Source organism: Hydra viridissima, unplaced genomic scaffold (assembly GCF_058129835.1).
Source record: "Hydra viridissima isolate aposymbiotic clone 2 unplaced genomic scaffold, HvirCarnegie_v1 scaffold_3, whole genome shotgun sequence".
Taxonomy (NCBI): domain Eukaryota; kingdom Metazoa; phylum Cnidaria; class Hydrozoa; order Anthoathecata; family Hydridae; genus Hydra; species Hydra viridissima.
Window position 1 is genome coordinate 14,005,998 of NW_028324302.1, and position 17,305 is coordinate 14,023,302.

At 31.6% G+C, this 17,305-nt stretch overlaps 3 protein-coding genes and 1 pseudogene across 6 annotated transcripts; 2 read left to right on the forward strand and 2 right to left on the reverse strand.

The window, feature by feature from the left end:
- Nucleotides 1-1,425: 1,425 nt before the first annotated feature.
- Nucleotides 1,426-3,358, reverse strand: LOC149891112 (uncharacterized; annotated as a pseudogene).
- Nucleotides 3,359-4,068: 710 nt separating this feature from the next.
- Nucleotides 4,069-8,954, reverse strand: LOC145200628 (uncharacterized). Of its 4 annotated transcripts, none has more exons than XM_090083375.1 (9): nucleotides 8,838-8,954; nucleotides 7,671-7,781; nucleotides 6,386-6,961; nucleotides 6,103-6,278; nucleotides 5,775-5,906; nucleotides 5,518-5,620; nucleotides 5,314-5,379; nucleotides 4,511-5,159; nucleotides 4,069-4,332 (listed from the first exon to the last, which is right to left on the reverse strand). In XM_090083375.1, exons 2-9 carry the CDS (start codon nucleotides 7,747-7,749, stop codon nucleotides 4,302-4,304), a joined length of 1,812 nt encoding a protein of 603 aa, XP_089939501.1. In that variant the 5' UTR covers nucleotides 7,750-7,781; nucleotides 8,838-8,954; the 3' UTR covers nucleotides 4,069-4,301. The 4 variants fall into 4 exon arrangements, with proteins under 4 accessions (XP_089939501.1, XP_089939500.1, XP_089939499.1 ...); XM_090083374.1 differs by having other exon boundaries at nucleotides 7,671-7,804; XM_090083373.1 differs by having other exon boundaries at nucleotides 7,671-7,887.
- An 872-nt stretch (nucleotides 8,955-9,826) lies between these two features.
- Nucleotides 9,827-13,472, forward strand: LOC145202000 (uncharacterized). The gene is made up of 4 exons (XM_080074869.2): nucleotides 9,827-10,269; nucleotides 10,662-10,817; nucleotides 10,942-11,104; nucleotides 11,202-13,472. The coding sequence occupies exons 1-4, from the start codon at nucleotides 10,024-10,026 to the stop codon at nucleotides 13,223-13,225; spliced, it is 2,589 nt and encodes an 862-aa protein (XP_079930995.2). The 5' UTR covers nucleotides 9,827-10,023; the 3' UTR covers nucleotides 13,226-13,472.
- Nucleotides 13,473-13,802: 330 nt separating this feature from the next.
- On the forward strand, nucleotides 13,803-16,972 carry LOC149891113 (uncharacterized). Its single transcript, XM_090081761.1, has 2 exons — nucleotides 13,803-14,509; nucleotides 14,699-16,972. Exons 1-2 carry the CDS (start codon nucleotides 13,909-13,911, stop codon nucleotides 16,090-16,092), a joined length of 1,995 nt encoding a protein of 664 aa, XP_089937887.1. The 5' UTR covers nucleotides 13,803-13,908; the 3' UTR covers nucleotides 16,093-16,972.
- The last annotated feature ends 333 nt before the right edge of the window (nucleotides 16,973-17,305 follow it).

Consider the following 17,305-nt stretch of genomic DNA (forward strand, 5'->3'; position numbering starts at 1 on the left):
GTAATCCGCAGTGAATTTGCACGATAGAACGTTCGCAGAACCATTGTTTTTTTTTTTTCAAAAATAACTTTTTTGAGTAGTAAGTTCTATACGATTTGAGTTTGAATTATAATTAGCTGATAATTGATTAGAGGTGAAATACTTGAGTGTATTATTGGCCAATGACTTTAAAGCCCAATATTGTTTTTTTAATGCCTTTTTTTAAAGTTGTCTTGCTGTATTAACTTCTAGGAAGCCTTCTAAGGCTTCCTAGAAATTAATACAGCAAGAGAGCTAGGGCATTAAATAGAGACCACTTTGAAAAATCACGATTAACCTCATCGCTATCATTTTAGAATGTAGTAAATTAAAAATTAGTCTTTTATAGTCATTTGAAATACCTTGCTTAAATATAGCTTAAAAAATGTATTAAAGTGTAAGAGAGTTGTAACGAAGAGTAAAAGATATTTTAATTGAATGTTTAGCTTTTTTCCTTCAGTTCAATGAAGTCTGGAATACTTATTTTCAGTGTCGCACTTCTTAGATGCGGTTTTTGTAGTCCTTAAAGTTAAAACTTTCCAGTGAACAGACTGTCATCTACCATTTTCTCAGTTTGTCCGTTTACATTAAAAACTGTCACCTTCCGCTTTCTCACTTTGTTCGTTTACATAAAAGGGGATAATTGAAATTAGTAACTATTTTCAAGAGTCTACAATCTATAGTGACTCCGAGAGTTTAGAATCATGGGTCGAAGACGACGATGAAGCCGTTGACATTTGCTAAAAAAATAACTTGATTTTTTAAATTCTGAGGAGAAAAGGGGTTTAAAACAGCTAAGATCATTTAGCTCCTTCATATTAACTTTATTCATTAAGATGTGTTATAAATAATCCCCAAACCTTTAATTTGTCCTAATTTTATAAATGAACAGATAGACTGGAAGAAATTAAAACTTCAAATTGAGATAGAAAAGGCGATGTTGACAATTTGATACGCTTTGAAAATGAGAAATTTATTAAGTTTTTTCTTATGATGTCATGATCTTTTATGAACAAAATATTTAATTCTAAATCATGGCGATACTTATTACAGGCCTTTCCGTCGCAAATCCGTATTTTAAACTGGGGGCGGACAATGTTACGGAAAATATAAAAAAATGGCTGAAAAAATAAGCGAGCTATTATTTTCAGTTAATTTATTAAATTTAAAAAGAACTGTTCCAATGCACAAAGTGTCTAAATGCAGTGTTTATTAAATATCATAAAATTTTAATAAAACAAAAAAAAAATAATGAAAAACAACATTTTTCAGAAAAATGAATGAATTTTATTTAAAAACGAAATCTCAAAAGAAAAATAAACAACCTTTAAAATAATGCAAAAAAAGCTATTAAAATAATCATCAAATATTAGAAATTGTTATGAAAAAAGTACATAGCAATATTTTTTAATGCTTTACAGATAATTTTAAAACCTTTAATGCAGGTTCCTTAGAGGACTTTTGTGAAATAAACAAACAATAATTTTTAAGAAATATGTTTGACAATATAACACCATGTTTCTTTAGCATGTTCAAGTTATAAATATCTGATATCATCATAAATATATTGCACAACGACTTTTTGCATGTCTTTTTCTTCTCAATTTCAAAAATAATGTAACAAAAAAAACCCCACTGAACACAGCAATCAAGAGGTACCCTCAATCCAGCTCTGTCCATAGTTTTTGTGTAGTCTCCATACAACTGAGAATAAAATGCAATGTCAGTCATTAATTCATCTTGTCACATAGCCTGCAATATAAAACAGAGCCATTTTTGTACTCAGTGGCAAAGATGCTCCTCGTTCAGGCAATTGATTAATAATGTCACAAGATTCTTCACTTCTAAAATTGCAACACTTTTGACATAAATGCTCAATATCAATAGTGTAATCTGAAACATCAACTTTTAATTCCAATAACAGTTTAGCTTTCTCAATGTTTAATTTTTCAACAATATTTTGAACAGTTATAAAATATGTTCCGCTTGAACCTTGTCTAAACTTACTGAATCTTTTTCAATGTAATCTGTTGAGAACTTTCCTAGCATAACGAAAAAGAAATTGTTTTTTAACAAATATTTACACATCTCTACTAACCCATAACAAGTATGCCAAATTGAAGTACCTGTATCTCTAGTTAAGGGTTTTATTCTATGCCCTCGTTTACCACTCATTTTAAGAGCCATATCTCCGAAATCAAGTAAATATTGCAAATTTATGTCTAGTTCTTCCGAAATAACTCTTTTATGAGAATCTAAAAATCAAGTATCACCGTAAATTTCTTTTACACTATTTTCCAGAATTTAGTAACTTTTTCTAAAAAACAAATGGTTTCATTCATATTACAAGGGTGGATTACTTTTGAATAAGTTTTGAGAGCAACTATAGTTTCATCACAAAACGCTTTTAAACAGTGTGATACATTTTGTCTTTCAATGGGTTTTAGATGTATAGCTACAAAATTTAGTCTAGATAGTTTAATTAGCTGATCTTTTTCAAAATCAAATAAACATTTAAGGTCACTCCATTTAGCAGCCATATTTTGATTTTTTTCAAAATGCAATTCCTGTGTTTTTTCTGTTATCCAGTTATTTCTGATACTTTTTAGTAGATGAACATAATCAAAAAGTAGAAAAATTCCACATTTTGTTAACCAAGGCTTTTCTTCAACTTTCTCAAATAAGTTAAAAAAAGTTTGATTTGTTCGATTTCCATCACAAATAAGTGAAATAACTTTTCCATGGCTAGACTTGATTGAATTAATAACATAGCATAATTGAATTGATAACATAGCATACTTGCTCAAACAAAAAAGAAGCATCCAAATGAGAGACAGGTATCATTTTGCACAAAAAAGATGGTCCACTTTTTAAACATTTAACCATGATACCCAAAACAGTGTTTACTAACAACTCAGAATTATTTTCAGCTTTTCCAAATAGAGAACCGCCATGGTAGAGAAGAAGAGACTTTACATATACCTCATGTACCAATATACAATCTCTCAGATTCTCCTCTATATTTGAAAATACAGTGCTGATAAAATTAATATCTGAAACATTCTTTGTCCTAGATGTAATTTTTGTCAGTGTTTTTACACTTGGAAGTTTAAAATCTTTTCTTAACTGATTGTATAGACTTCGAGATGTTGAAAAATAAGAATACGATCTGATTATTGTTTCTATATTATAAATTTTCTTACCTACTTCTGATGCATTCATTTCTGATAGAAGACAACACTTTAGTAGTGGACAACACTTTAGTAACACTTTAATACTTCGCAACACTTTAGACAACACTTTAGTAACACTTTAATACTTCGTGCGCCAATCAAAACAAATATCGTAATGATAAAGTAAAAATATGCATAAAGAATTTTTTGTCCCACAATCCAATATAAGAAACTTTTTTCAATATTTTCTCAATAGTTTCGAAAATCCTCTGTAAATGGTTTCGATGTCGTTGTCAAAAGCTATAAAAGTGACCCGCAGGAGAGAAATTGTTTGTGAAAATTGAAATTGTGGACCTTGGTTTTAAAGTTTGAGTTGGTATAACACTTGATGGAATATTAGGAAAAATTGAAGGAGGTTCGATTGGTCTATCTTTCCCATTGACACGAGCTTTTAAAAAATTTTCTGGAAAATGTCTTTCACAGGCAAACGTATTTGGCTTATTTGGAAAATTACTTCTTGAAATTGAATTTATCCAACGATTTCGTTCTTCTTCATTCGAGAGAAGCCTATAAACTCGTACTTTATTTTTAGTGTCATAGTTGGGAAGGCCTGTAATAAGTATCGCCTTGTTACAAATACTTTAAAAAACTTAATGTATTTTATTGCGATGTAAAACAGATTTACTAAATTCCAACAGTTTAAGGTTAAAATGATATTGCCACATTAAGCAAAGAAAATTTTCAAAATAAGAAAATACAAGAGATACTGGACGTAGCAATGTAAATAAAAAAGTCGCACGATACAAAAATGGCATTTTATCGCTAATTATATGTTAATTATAAAATTAAAGATAAATATATTTTAAAAGAAATGAGGTTTAAGGCTGTTCGATTTTTTATTATCATTTAAAAAATTTACAATGTCAACCTTTAGAGCTCATTAACAATGACATCTAGTTTGAAAAATATAAGAAAATATGGTTCTTTCCACATAGCTTGAATAGTCAACTACAAACCATTTCATCGGTTCAATTGATTTCGCGTATTTAGCGACCCGAGTGGCGACTTTTATTTGCAAGTGCTAAATTCTGTCACATTGCCATTTCTTAGCTACCTTCGCTGTTTTGAATATCTAGGGGACCTATGGATGAACTATTTTGTTCAAGCTTGAAGAAAACTCTACAAACTTAAAATTAAATATCCAAGTCTATTGTAATACTAAACGCGTTTATAACCTTAAATATTACCTGTTTTAATGGGAAAATTTAAAAAATCGCTACGGTGCACGCTATATTAAACACAAGAAGGCAAATGTTTACCTCGAATGACTTCTTGATTTGTGTTTATGCTTCTTACCCTTTGACTTTTTTTTACGCAACGAATGCAAACTCTCATCAGAAGATGAACTTGGATCTTTTTTTTTGCGTTTCTTTTTCTTATGATCTGATTCACTAGAACTTTCTTGGCGCTTATTTTTCTTTTTGGTTCTTTTATGTTTACTTGGAGATCGCGGACGATGTTTAGGCTTTTTTCTTTTTCGACTAACTGAGTCACTGTCCGAACAATCACTTTCTTCACTCTCATCCTCGGAGGAACTACTCTCAGAAAATTGTTTTCGTTTTTTACGTAAGTTACTTGTCGATTCGTCACTATCTGAAGTTTTTTTATTGTTTAGAGATTTTTTGACCGAATATGAATCGGTCTCTTTATGTCGCTGTGATTCGATGTTCTTTTCTGCGTTAATTTTTTGTTGTTTTCTAGCTTGAATTAATATGTCTAAACTCTTTATTTCAGCTTGTAGCTGTTCTTCTCTCCTCTCAGAATAAACAGACTTTGCTGGCATGTCAAAAGTTTTAGTAGGAACAGGAGACGTATGACTAACATCCGAACTCTTTGTTGTTTCTACCAATATTTTCTTTGGGGAAGGCGGCTCTTCTTCGCTATCACTAGCTGATGGATCACCATCTCCTGCAAGTTCATACATGCATTTTTAGCTGTTTATGTTTACAAATAAAAGTTTGTTAAAAGTGTTTATAGAGGTTGAGAAGCATAAGAGCAATTGAGACTTACAACAAACCAAGAGATCTTTCTTTCAAATTATGTTTCAAATATAAAAACCTACCTAAAGCAGCAGAACGTAAAGCCTCAAGCCCACCTGATTTTCTCAATTGTGTTGCTTTCACTTTAACTAAATTAATTATAAAAACCTTAAATCTTTAACTAAGAACCATTTAAAACTTTTTTTAAAAAAAATAAAAACACGAAAATAAACTAAGTAATATTTCGCCATGAGGAAGTGTTAAAAGTATATATAGTTAATACACACCTGATCTTTTAATTTCAAAATAGACCTCATTGCAGAGGGATTGTATTTCATCATTTGTAACCCCTAAAAGTGTTTCTGTCATCCACGTTTTTATTTTCAACATCTGTAAGGTAACACATTCAGTGGAAATTAGCCAGTAGTTGCTCAGGACTACCAGTAAATATTAGGTTTACTTGGAATCAATTTCGAACAAAAGAATAAATTAACTAACATAACCCCCACCCCTCATTAAATATATCAATACTAATATCTCATACTCGTCGCCTCTGTTTTTCCTCTTCATCTAATTCTTCTTCAACTTTATTATGCGGACTAGCATCATCTTCTGCAGCAATTATAGGAACACTTTCCTCCTGAGTGCTTGCTTTAGGATTTTCAGCAATATTTATCTATAGCAAATAATTTTGGTGAGAAAATAGACCATTATATAATAATATTGAACAATACATATGGCATATAAAAACAAACAATTATGAACTCTTACTCATTTACATTTTAAGTTTAAATAGGCATAAAAGTTATAAAATTTTTAACTATTTTTACACATAAAAAATTTGCTTTAAACTTAAATGTGATAACTCATACTTGTTCTTCTCTTTCTGGCGAAGAATGTGGAGATCCATGTTGATAACCAGATATTTTTTTTGCAACTGGAAGATCTTCTTTTACCTTTTGTTTTTCTTTATCTTTCCCTAGTTTTTCCAAACCTTGTCGAAGCCACAATGGAAGTGATTTCCCTTTTTTAGCAAGCTCAATAGGATCTAAAAAAATTTTAAGTTAACTTGATAAAATTTTTAACCCTTGTTTAAAAACTTTAGTGAAAAAAAAGTATAAATAGTATTTACTGAGAAAAAAAGAATAAAATAACCTGGAGAATTATTTTCTGAACGACCATTGTAAAGAATTTCTTTGTGCTTTGAACTAGCATCTTGGAAGACTGGAGGGTGAAAACTATTTTGATCAAAGCCTTCTGGCTGAGGATGAAAATTAGATGTACTATCATTCCAACTCTCCCAATGTTCTCCATTCCACTGCCCTTGATTCCAATCAGAGTTGTAAAATCCAGGTACAGGTTGGGCAGGAACCTGTTGTCCTGCCCACATATTATACCCCCAGTTTTGTTCTGTTCCATTTGCTTCTGCTTTACCATGATTGTAATCAAAAACATCACCAGGCAAGATGAGGGGCTTAGAACTCTCTTGCTTACTTAAGTCATTTTGAAATGCTTCTGGTTGATTTTCAAGAATTGTCTGACCATGATTATAATCAACTACTTCTACAGGAGCTGGAACTTCCTCTGGTGGAGGGAGAGGTGGAGGTAGGGGTGGAGGACCAGGAGGTTCAGGTGGCTTATCTAATATTGCATAACCTTCATTACCATTTGGATGGAACTGCTTATGTTGAACCCAAAGAGCAGCAGCAGCTGCCCAACTCTGGCTTTCATCTAAAATACAAAATATCTCAAAAATAAACATACTTAAATAGCACCACAAAAGTTATTAGTTCAAGAATAAAAACTTAGATGAGATAGGTAACTTATTTGATAATTTAAGATCTTTTGCTTCACCAACTTTGTTCAAACAGATTTTGAAGGCACTGCAACATTTTTTTAGTTACCAACTTCTGCTCAACCCAATATGAACTTAGAATGATCATCATGATATCAATCACTAACACACAGAACCACATATATTTCTGATTTTCTTATGACTGTTTAAAGGAGATGGTGATGAGATATTCTGCATATTAACATTTTGCACTCAGAATAGATAAAATATTAACTGTTTTTTTAAATTGTATTGAAACTATTCATACAGCTGTCTGCAACACAAAGGAAACAAGATAAACACTATTACAGCATAAAGCTAATTTAGTATGAAGTTCTGTTCTACATACTAAAATGTTAACCTTTTAATGCAACAGTATGCATATAATTACAAATTCCCTTCCAGAAAGCATAAGTAGTTATTTTTTTAAAAACTCCCTCTAATGCGAGTCCATTATGTTTAATAGCTTTTTGTATTTTCCAAGCGGTAGCTAGTACATACTCTAATAGTTAATTTTGAAAATGACTTCAATTTACAAGACTAAGTGTTCAAGTAATAGCAACCCTCCTGTAACATGCTTTAAAAATAACAAATAAGTCTACTGACCTTGACTATTATTAAACTGATAATTTGGATTAGGTGGCCAACCCCAGTTCGGTTGTAATGGCTGACTTTGATTCCACATAACTCTTACCGGATAACCCTTAATTCTTTCGTCTCAATATTTTTAAAAAAAGGAACTGGGATAAAAATCAGAAGAAAAAATGGTTCAAAAAGTGTGGCAGCAAATAAGATACAATAAACTATGCAACTTCACCTTTACCTAAACAAAATTAAATACAATTTTTTAAAATTTCTTTCAAAGGCACCAGCTAACAAATTCAAAACTTATTGCAAAGAAAATTGTGGACTTCTGTCACACTGTAAAAATAAGAGATAATTTAAACTAACTCTAACTCTACGATATTAGAATTTAAAAGAAACAGAATGAAGAAAAAAAGAATAGAATTAGAAAAAGAATATTAATTTTTTAGTTAAATTTAAAAAATTTACATTTCTAAAAAGTTACTAAACATTTTTAAATATACAAAATTAGTAAGCATATCTCAAAGCTTAAAACTAAACCAACAATTTAATTCTAAAAAGATAAATTAAAAAAAAGGGACACATTAAATTTAATAATGCAGATATGGTCAATGTTTTTCCAAATATTTATAGCAAGAAATCCTGATTTTAAAGAATGCAAATTTTTTTCAAGAGGAACATTTTGCATTCTTTTATTCATCCTCAAAAAATAAAAAAATAAAAAAACTTCCTTCTAAAATTACATGCTAAGCTATTTGCAACTTTTTTCAATACTGTACTTTATCATTAAAAAAAAGGATACAATATAAGTTAATTATAGAAATAGAGATTTGCACATGGTTTTTTTTTTTTTTTTGGGGGGGGGGGGCTCAGAATTTAACCATTGATACAGTTCTTGTTCTCTATATCCTTCATACAATTGTTGTTGTTGCTTTTTTTTTGTGTGTGTAGATCTGCTATAAGCTCATTCAAATTATCCTACCCTTATTCTATTTGATACCAACATCTCCATAAATGTGAAGGAGACACATTACACAATAAGTTACTTTAATTGCTCCTCTTAAATTGATTGAAATTTCATCTCTTCATGTTTATTAATAATATCAATACTTATCACATGGTTATAAGCTTTCTTTATTAATTACTTTTAAAACTTATAGAAAGTTACTAGAAATCAATTAAACATACCTGTTTTAGGAAGAACTGGAAACTACCAAGCACAGCAAACTTCCATCTAACATCTATCATTGACAAATTTGTTAATTAATAGTATTTTAAAACCTTAAAAAAACAAAAAAAAATTGTTATAAAAATACAGTTATATATTATATTATGTTATAGTTTTTAAAATACAAATTAAAATTAATTTTTTAAATTAGTTCAATTTAAGAAAGCTTACTATTTTAGAAATCAATAGTAGCAAGCTTAGTTTTTATGTTTAAACCTGTATATAAAAACCTTTTATAGCTAATGAATTAAATAACACAAAAATATCAAACAGGAAACTAGAGTGAATAAATTCCAGAAAAAATCTGTGTATAAAATAGTAATAGAAAAGCAAGTCTATAACCTTTTAAGTATTTTTAAGGTTATAGTTTTCTCACAGCTAGAATTTTGTTGAAAATAAAAATAGAAGGTTTCTTCATTATAGCCAATAAAATTTCATGAAAGTTCACATACACAAATAATCTAAGAAATAATTCTTTAAGTTTACTAATTTGTCATAATGTGGAATTCTGACAAAGTTATTGTAAAATATTTAATAAATATCATTATATTTAAAAGCTACATATAAAAATTAAAAAAATCAGTATATTTTTAGATAAATATTCATTAAGTGTCATAGCTGAGATTAATTAACATTTCAGAGATACTAAATGAATCAAGTCAAAGTACCATAAAAAAAAACAAAAAAAAAAACGCCTGAGTTTTCAAAAAAGCAACTAATTAACTTTGCTAAAGTTAGAAATTTTGTAGCAATTATTAGAATTAATACCGAATGTCTAGAGTATCAATGAAACCGTTAAGAATAAAACGGTTGTCTCATGAAAAGTTGTTATAACTAAGCTTTTTAATTCTAAATGAAGTTGGTTAAGACTTTACTAAAATCAAATAATCTAGTTAAATTAAGTATTTAAAAACTGAAAACAATTTAGAAAATGACAATAATTCAATCTGAAACTCGAGTATTTTAAACCTATAGACAACCGAAAATTAGTAGTCCATCAATCCGATACAGCAACCAAATTCAATAAGACTCGACAGCCTTGCTGGGGGCAAGACTTTTCCCTTACTGGACGTGGTCACACTGTTATAGTTTATTTCCTATTATTTTTATTAGTAATATTTATGCTTAATACACCCACTTTTAATAATGAATGAGGCTGCACGAATCATGGCGGATGAGTTCCACCAAGTTGTCAATATTCCTATTTCCAGAAATTTAGAAGAATCCGTTACAGCATTACACCATTCAGAGTCGACAGCTGACTTTGTGAAAAGTGCTGAGCTTTCTTCAAATGCTGATAACTCCGAAGATTACAGTTCAGAAATTTTAAAAAGTGGTTTGTTAGGAGTAAATCTTCAACCTGAAAAGATTTTAGAAGTTTTCAGTCTCCCAGTAAATATAATTTTTTCGTTTTTCGAATATTCGTGTTTTAAAATGATATAAATATATTTTCTTTGGTTTAAATTCGAACATTCATTTTAAGTTCTAACTTTACTTCTTTTTTAGTAAAGAAGTTTTTTTCACTTGAAATAAAAGCCATTTAAGTATAATACATGCATACATACATTTATACATACATACATGCATACATACATACATACATAAATAAATACATACATACATACATACATACATACATACATACATACATACATACATACACACACACACACACACACGCACACACACACACGCACACATACACACACGCACACAAATATACACATATACACATACACACATTCATGCATGTATGCATATTTATTTATTCCTAATAATTGTAGGATGGAAGTCATTCTTATCGTGTTGCATGGAAAGACTCATGGGTCCATGAGCAGCTTATAAAATCATATCAACATCTAGTAGATGAATTTTGGTTGAATAAATCTCAAGAACAAAATGATCCTAATGTTCAAACAAAATTTTACAAAAACAAAAAGGTAATTTAAAATGTGATAAGACTTTTCTAATGTACATACCAAAAATTTTCGTAATATTTACACAAGAACTACACAATAAAGTTACAAATGTTTTTTTCTTAAAACAGAATTTTTTAAATTTAAGACAGAAGAGGGGGAGTGTGTTGTAGCTGTTTTAAATGCAAACAATAGCAGAGAAGTTAATAATGATGAAAAGTTATGTCTTTCAACATCTAATTCTAAGAATGCAGACATGTGTATTATGAAATGTAATGAAACCAACATCATTGAGAAAGATAAAGAAAAAAGTAAAAGTATTTTCAAATGAACTTTAAAATTTGATTATAGATATTTTTATTGTGCTATTATTAATCTTATATAGACATTATAATCTCTTAATTTTAGGTGATACTGACATTACAGATGAAAGCAATAGAAAGCGTAAGGCAACAGGAGTGGATCTATGTAAAAAGCGGAACAAAAAATTAAGGGGTAGGCCACGTAAGAGCGCTATTCAAGTTAAAATTCTGCGTAAAGAAAGTAAAAGCCAAAGTTCAACAGAAGACAGTGAGAATGCTGACAAAGTAGGTAATGAAGAGGTGACTGAAGAATATATTAAAGCAAAAAAAGAAAAAAAGGAAAAATATTTATATGGTGATGTAAAAGGTCCTGTAACTTGTGACATATGTGAGAAGGTTATCTCAAATAAGTATGGTCTTCGAGAACATCAAGCTGTTGTTCATTTTAAAAATGGTCGTTACCAATGTGAAATATGTGGAAAACGTGTTACTAATAAAAGAGCATTGAACCTACATATGACAGCACACTCAAATACACGAGCATATGTGTGTGATCAATGTGGCAGCAGCCACAAAACTAAAGGTAACTTAAATTATCACATTAAGACCATGCATACAATGATAAAAAACTTTCGTTGTGACATCTGTTTTAAAACTTTTAAAGTTCAAGCTGACCTAAAGGAACATTGTTTTGCTGTACATGCTAACGCGGGTGTAATTACATGTATAGTGTGTAAGAAAAAACTTACTACTGCCTTATCAATATACACACATAGTGTTATGCACTCAGGAGCAAGAGAGTATGAATGTGATATTTGTGGTTATGCCTTTAAGACATTTACAGGTTTAAAAGAACACAAAGTTACTCACTCTGAAGACAAGCCTGTGCGAACTTGCCCTTATTGTGAAAAAAAATTCTATTCTCGTTCCCAGTATAACGCACATGTAATGAGGCATACTGCTGATGGGGGCTTAGTCACTTATAAATGTCCAATATGTGATACAAAGTTTCAGCATAAATCAAGCTATAACCGGCATGTAATAAGACATCAACCAGGAGGAGATCTAGAATTTCCAAAGGAAAATCCATATTTATTGTTGGATGAATCTGAGTTACCGGAAGGTGTATGTCATAAATGCCGAAAACATTATAGTTCAAAGTCTGGTTTTTATTTGCATGTTAAAAAATGCCGTGATGGAATAGTTCAGCAATATGAATGCCCTTTTTGTGATAATGGCTGTGCTAATCGCTCAAGTCTTAAACGCCACATTCAGAGGAGACATAAAGGAATGGAATTTGAAGGCCACACCATTCAGGGTCGTGAAATTATCCATAAAGGTGATGATGACTCAGACAATACTGGTAATGGTAATGTAATAGGATCTGAAAATGGTATTCAGTATCAAGGTACTTATTATGATCATGGATATGGAAATCACATCACAACAGTTGATGCATCACAATTAACTGCAGTAGATATGCAATTGTTGATTGATACTGCAGCAAGTCAAGGTGACGAGCAAACTGCTCATATACTTGGTAGTGTTAGCCAGCTACAGCAAGCAACAAATTCAAATGGACAAAGCTTGCATATTTTAACTGAAAATGAAGCAGCTCAGTTTACAGCACAACTTACTCAAGGTGTTATTGTTAGAAGCTCTGATGTTCAAGTTGCTGGTGACCAACTGATTGTCAGCTCTGCACGTATTGACCCTCAAACTGGGCAAATATTAGTAAGTGAAAACCAGGCAGCACAACTTATTGCTAGTGCACGAGCTATACATCAAGCACAAGCTGCTAGCCATATGCAAGGCAGTCCTTCTATCAGCTTGCAAGGTGCTGAAGGTGTTCTCCATTTTAGAAATCGTACAGCTGTTATTCAAATTCATCATGATATTAACGATAATAGTGGACTTATTAGTGAGCAACCTCTTAATGAAGAGTCTCAAATGCGAAATCAAGAAATGGAAGAGATGGTTAATAATAATAGAGAAATGGAGCCTACAAATTCTTTAGATGAATTGCATGGCAGTGACATCAATGAGCATCAATTTATGGAAGACAAGCAGTATTTAGATGATGAGATTGATTCATCTAGTGATCATAACAGTTTACATGGCTGCAACTAAATATATTTGTAATGGTTCTAATGATGATTTTGTTCTTTATGATTTACTTTGAACTTTTTTCTTTAATTTTTTTTTGCAAAAGATTTTGAATTAGAATCGAATATAAATACATTCATGAACATTATGGTATTCAAATTGTATTCAGATATATATATATATATGGTGCTTTAACTCTGAAAAATTCCTGTCATTTAATTTATAGCTATTTATATTTTTACAAATATAGTGTATCAGTTGAATTTAGAAACTAATTATTTTTGTTTGTTTAAAAAAATTGTCAAGAAGGTAAATTTAAGTCCAACTCTTAACACTCAATGCTTTAGGAATTTTGAACCAATTCAGAAATGCTTTCAGCTAGGTAAGTAAACATTAGTTCGACCACAACACACTTGTCCAAAATTGGAAATAACTACTCCGAAGCTTCCCGAAAAAACCCTTTGGAGCGGAGTATCTACATATGTTCCTGATTAGAAAAATGAAAAAAATGAAATCCTTCATGACCGTCCGAGCGAGAAATTTCAGTTTAAAAAATAAGATTTTTGCCAAAAAAAATTTTAATTTTTTTTTTCAAAATTTGATGAAAAAATCAGTTCTTAAGTATTAGTGGCACATCCCTAATAAAATATTGAACCAAATTTTGGGAAAAGGCATTTTAATGACATATTCATGTTTTCATTCGTGGAATGCACAACTCAAAAATGCCAAACTCAGCAAAAAATCATGAAGACTGTCGGAAGTCAGTTTGTCTCCTCTGTATGAAAAAATGTTCTAGGGAGCTAACAAGTTTTCTTAAAGACCAAGTCAAGAGTCTGATTTCTCAGGATGTTGACTTTTGTGACACACGAGTCCCACTTGGAATGTGTGATTCTTGCAGACTGCTTCTGAGGAGAAAGAAAAATGGTGAGAATGTCTCTGTCCCTCCCATTTTTGATTTCTCATCTGTCATCCCTAGGCCTGAGACAAGAGGACAGCAGTGTGATTGCATCATTTGCAAAATTGGACACCTGAAAGCATTGCAAAAGCACCCATTTGAAATGCCACAACAGCCTTTACCATCCCAAGACCAAAGAAGATGTTCTGATTGCCTCTCCTTAATTGGAAGAGGAGTACCTCATCAATGCAATCAGTTCACATTCAGGCATAACATAAAGATGTTGGCATCAAAAGATTCCAAAGTCAGTGAACAGATTGCTTCAGTAGTCATTTCATCTAAAGAGGCTTCTCCTCATGGAACCCTAAGAATAGCACAAAGTGGTGGTGGGCGACCTTTGCCAATTACTCCAGGTAACAGTAACTTGCAAATCTTTTATCTGATAGTAATTAAAACTTTGTCATTGTCTTTGTCTCTTACAAAAGAAAAAACCTTTAACAAATAAAATTTGCAGTTCAAATCTAAACTTTACTTTCCATAAAGAAAACTTGGTTGTTTATGTGAAAAATTTGCTCCTACTCATAGCAATGTTTTTAATACAGGTGCAGCAAGCGCAAAAAGACTCTTTGGTGATGAAGTAGTTCTAAAAGCCCAAGACCTTGCAAACATTCAGACAAACACAGGGCTGTCTAATGCAAGCGTCAAAAAATTGGCCTCAACATTGAACCATGTTGCACAAGCCAGAGTTGTTGAACCTCAATTCCGGGCAAAATTCCATCAAATAGGTACACAACTATCTGAACATTTCACTCACACAAACATAACTGTGACACATGAAAAGTCTCAGACAAAGAAACAAATTGTGGTTCACTGCAAGAATCTCTCTGAACTTCTCAATGATGTCTTGCTCAAAAGACAAGTGTATAAAGAGCACATAGTCAAGCTTGGAATTGACGGTGGTGGTGGTTTCCTCAAGGTTAGCCTTGGGATTCAAGAAGATGAATTGATTTCTCAAGTTCAAGCTCCACCAGACAAGAAGACACTTACATCTTTTGCAGCAAAAGACAGTGGTGTGAAATCTCAACTTCTTGTTGCTGTAGCAGAGGATGTACCAGAAAACTATGAGAATTTGAGAACAATACTATCTCTCATCTGCTCTGAGCGAGTTGACTTTCTTCTTTCAAGTGACCTGAAGGTGGCAAACCTTGTGTGTGGGCTTCAGTCACATGCCAGCTCACACCCTTGCACATGGTGTGACATTGACCACAATAGGTTATCACAGAATGGTAACTTTCGAACCTTTGGATCCATCAGAAGATCTTATGCCTCATTTAAAGCAGCTGGTTTAGACATGAAAAAGGCTAAACAATTTCAGAATGTGGTGCATGAGCCCCTCTTGGATTTTTCTGACAATGCACTTGTTCTTGACATCATACCACCAATGGAGCTACATCTCCTTCTCGGTGTAGTGAACCATCTGTTCAAGGCACTAACGGACTCCTGGCCTGAGGCTGAAGAATGGCCTAAAGCTCTTCATATCAAAGAACAGCCTTTTCACGGAGGGCAGTTTGCTGGGAATGAATGCCGCAAACTCCTCAAAAATGTTGACCTTCTTCAAAGACAAGCAGAGAATTGTTCAGCTTTTCATGTTTTTCCATTCATCGACACTTTGAGAAAGTTTGATGCAGTTGTGAATGCCTGCTTTGGAAATCATCTGGATTCAAACTGCTCAAAGAAAATTGACCAATTTCAACTGGCTTTCCTCTCCTTGCCAAAAGTAAGTGTGAGTCCAAAAGTCCACACTGTCTTCTTTCATGTTAAGGATTTCATTGATCGTCACAAAAAGTCTCTTGGACCATTCAGCGAACAGACAACAGAAGCACTTCATCACAGTTTCCGAACCCACTGGGAGAGATACAAAAGGCCTCTGGGTCATCCAGACTATCCAGAAAAGTTGCTGAGTTGCATAGTAGATTTCAACAGCAAGCGTCTTTAATGCAAAGTTATCAAGAAAACATCGTCTCTTTGTTTCAGTTTATTTATGTTTTAGTTTTTCAAAAAAGCTTGACTAACTAACATTAAAGCTGCCCCCAACTCAATTTTTTAAAGAGTACATTGTTTTCTCACATTATTTCTTTGTTATGTGTTCATAGAATAAAAAGAATAAAAGCAATCTACAGTGGACAATTGTTAAATCATTTTAAAAAAAATCAAAATTAAACTTGCTAAACAATCATTTTACTTTTGATTTTGAAGTTTTTTAAACATTTTAGTGACTTACCCATGCATCAGGGATCTGTTATGTAGTGTAGATCAATGTTTAGTGAATAAAAAATGTGTTTTCTTTTGATTGCAAAAAAATATTTTTTGTCGCAATTTCTTACATTTTAAAACTAAAATTTCTCGCTCGGACGGTCATGAAGGATTTCATTTTTTTCATTTTTCTAATCAGGAACATATGTAGATACTTCGCTCCAAAGGGTTTTTTTGGGAAGCTTCTGAGTAATTATTTCCCATTTTGGACAAGTGTAACAACAAATGAATACACAAATTTTCAGGTCAAGACGTCAAATCTGGGGTCGATCACATTTTCAGTGTTAACCTACGTTTAAAATACTTTTGCAACTTTTATAAATTGAAAAAAATTATGAGTTTGTTCAAAATTGAGGTATTTAGAAATATCATTTGTGATTTTATTAGAAAATGGCGGACTATTCATCGGACGAGTATATTGACTTGGCTATTGCTTTCTAAATAATAAAATTTCAACCGTATTCTTTTGTTTTTACTACAGAAAATATTGAACTTTAAGAGTTCCGCTATATCCATGCAATATCTATGGATATTACAAATGTACACTGTTAAAAAAATATCGCGCTTTCTACGGAAAATTTCCGGCAGCTACGATGACAAAACTTCCCGTTATTTTACGGAAAAACCCATCACATGTAAACGGAAGTTTCTGTAAATAAACGGATATTTCCGTTTAAATACAATGGGTTTTTTCCGTTTATTTCCGTTAAATAACGGGAGGTTTTGTCATCGTAGCTGCCGGAAGTTTTCCGCATATAAACTGAAATTTCCGTTGAAAATCAATGCGTTTTCCCCGTTAAACAACAGAAAGGTTGTGGCAACTCAACTGCCGTATAGTTTTCGTAAATGAAAGGAATGTTGTTCATATGAAAATTTAAAAAGTGAACATTTTAAAT

Coding starts and splice junctions, on each gene's coding strand:
- LOC149891113 (XM_090081761.1), top strand. CDS start 13,909: ATGCACAACTCAAAAATGCCAAACTCAGCAAAAAATCATGAAGACTGT. Junction 14,510..14,698: donor ACCTTTGCCAATTACTCCAG/GTAACAGTAACT, acceptor TTTTTAATACAG/GTGCAGCAAGCGCAAAAAGA.
- LOC145202000 (XM_080074869.2), top strand. CDS start 10,024: ATGAATGAGGCTGCACGAATCATGGCGGATGAGTTCCACCAAGTTGTC. Junction 10,270..10,661: donor TAGAAGTTTTCAGTCTCCCA/GTAAATATAATT, acceptor TAATAATTGTAG/GATGGAAGTCATTCTTATCG. Junction 10,818..10,941: donor AATTTTACAAAAACAAAAAG/GTAATTTAAAAT, acceptor TTTAAATTTAAG/ACAGAAGAGGGGGAGTGTGT.
- LOC145200628 (XM_090083375.1), bottom strand. CDS start 7,749: ATGTGGAATCAAAGTCAGCCATTACAACCGAACTGGGGTTGGCCACCT. Junction 5,907..6,102: donor CGCCAGAAAGAGAAGAACAA/GTATGAGTTATC, acceptor TATTTGCTATAG/ATAAATATTGCTGAAAATCC. Junction 5,160..5,313: donor TTTACGTTCTGCTGCTTTAG/GTAGGTTTTTAT, acceptor ATGAACTTGCAG/GAGATGGTGATCCATCAGCT.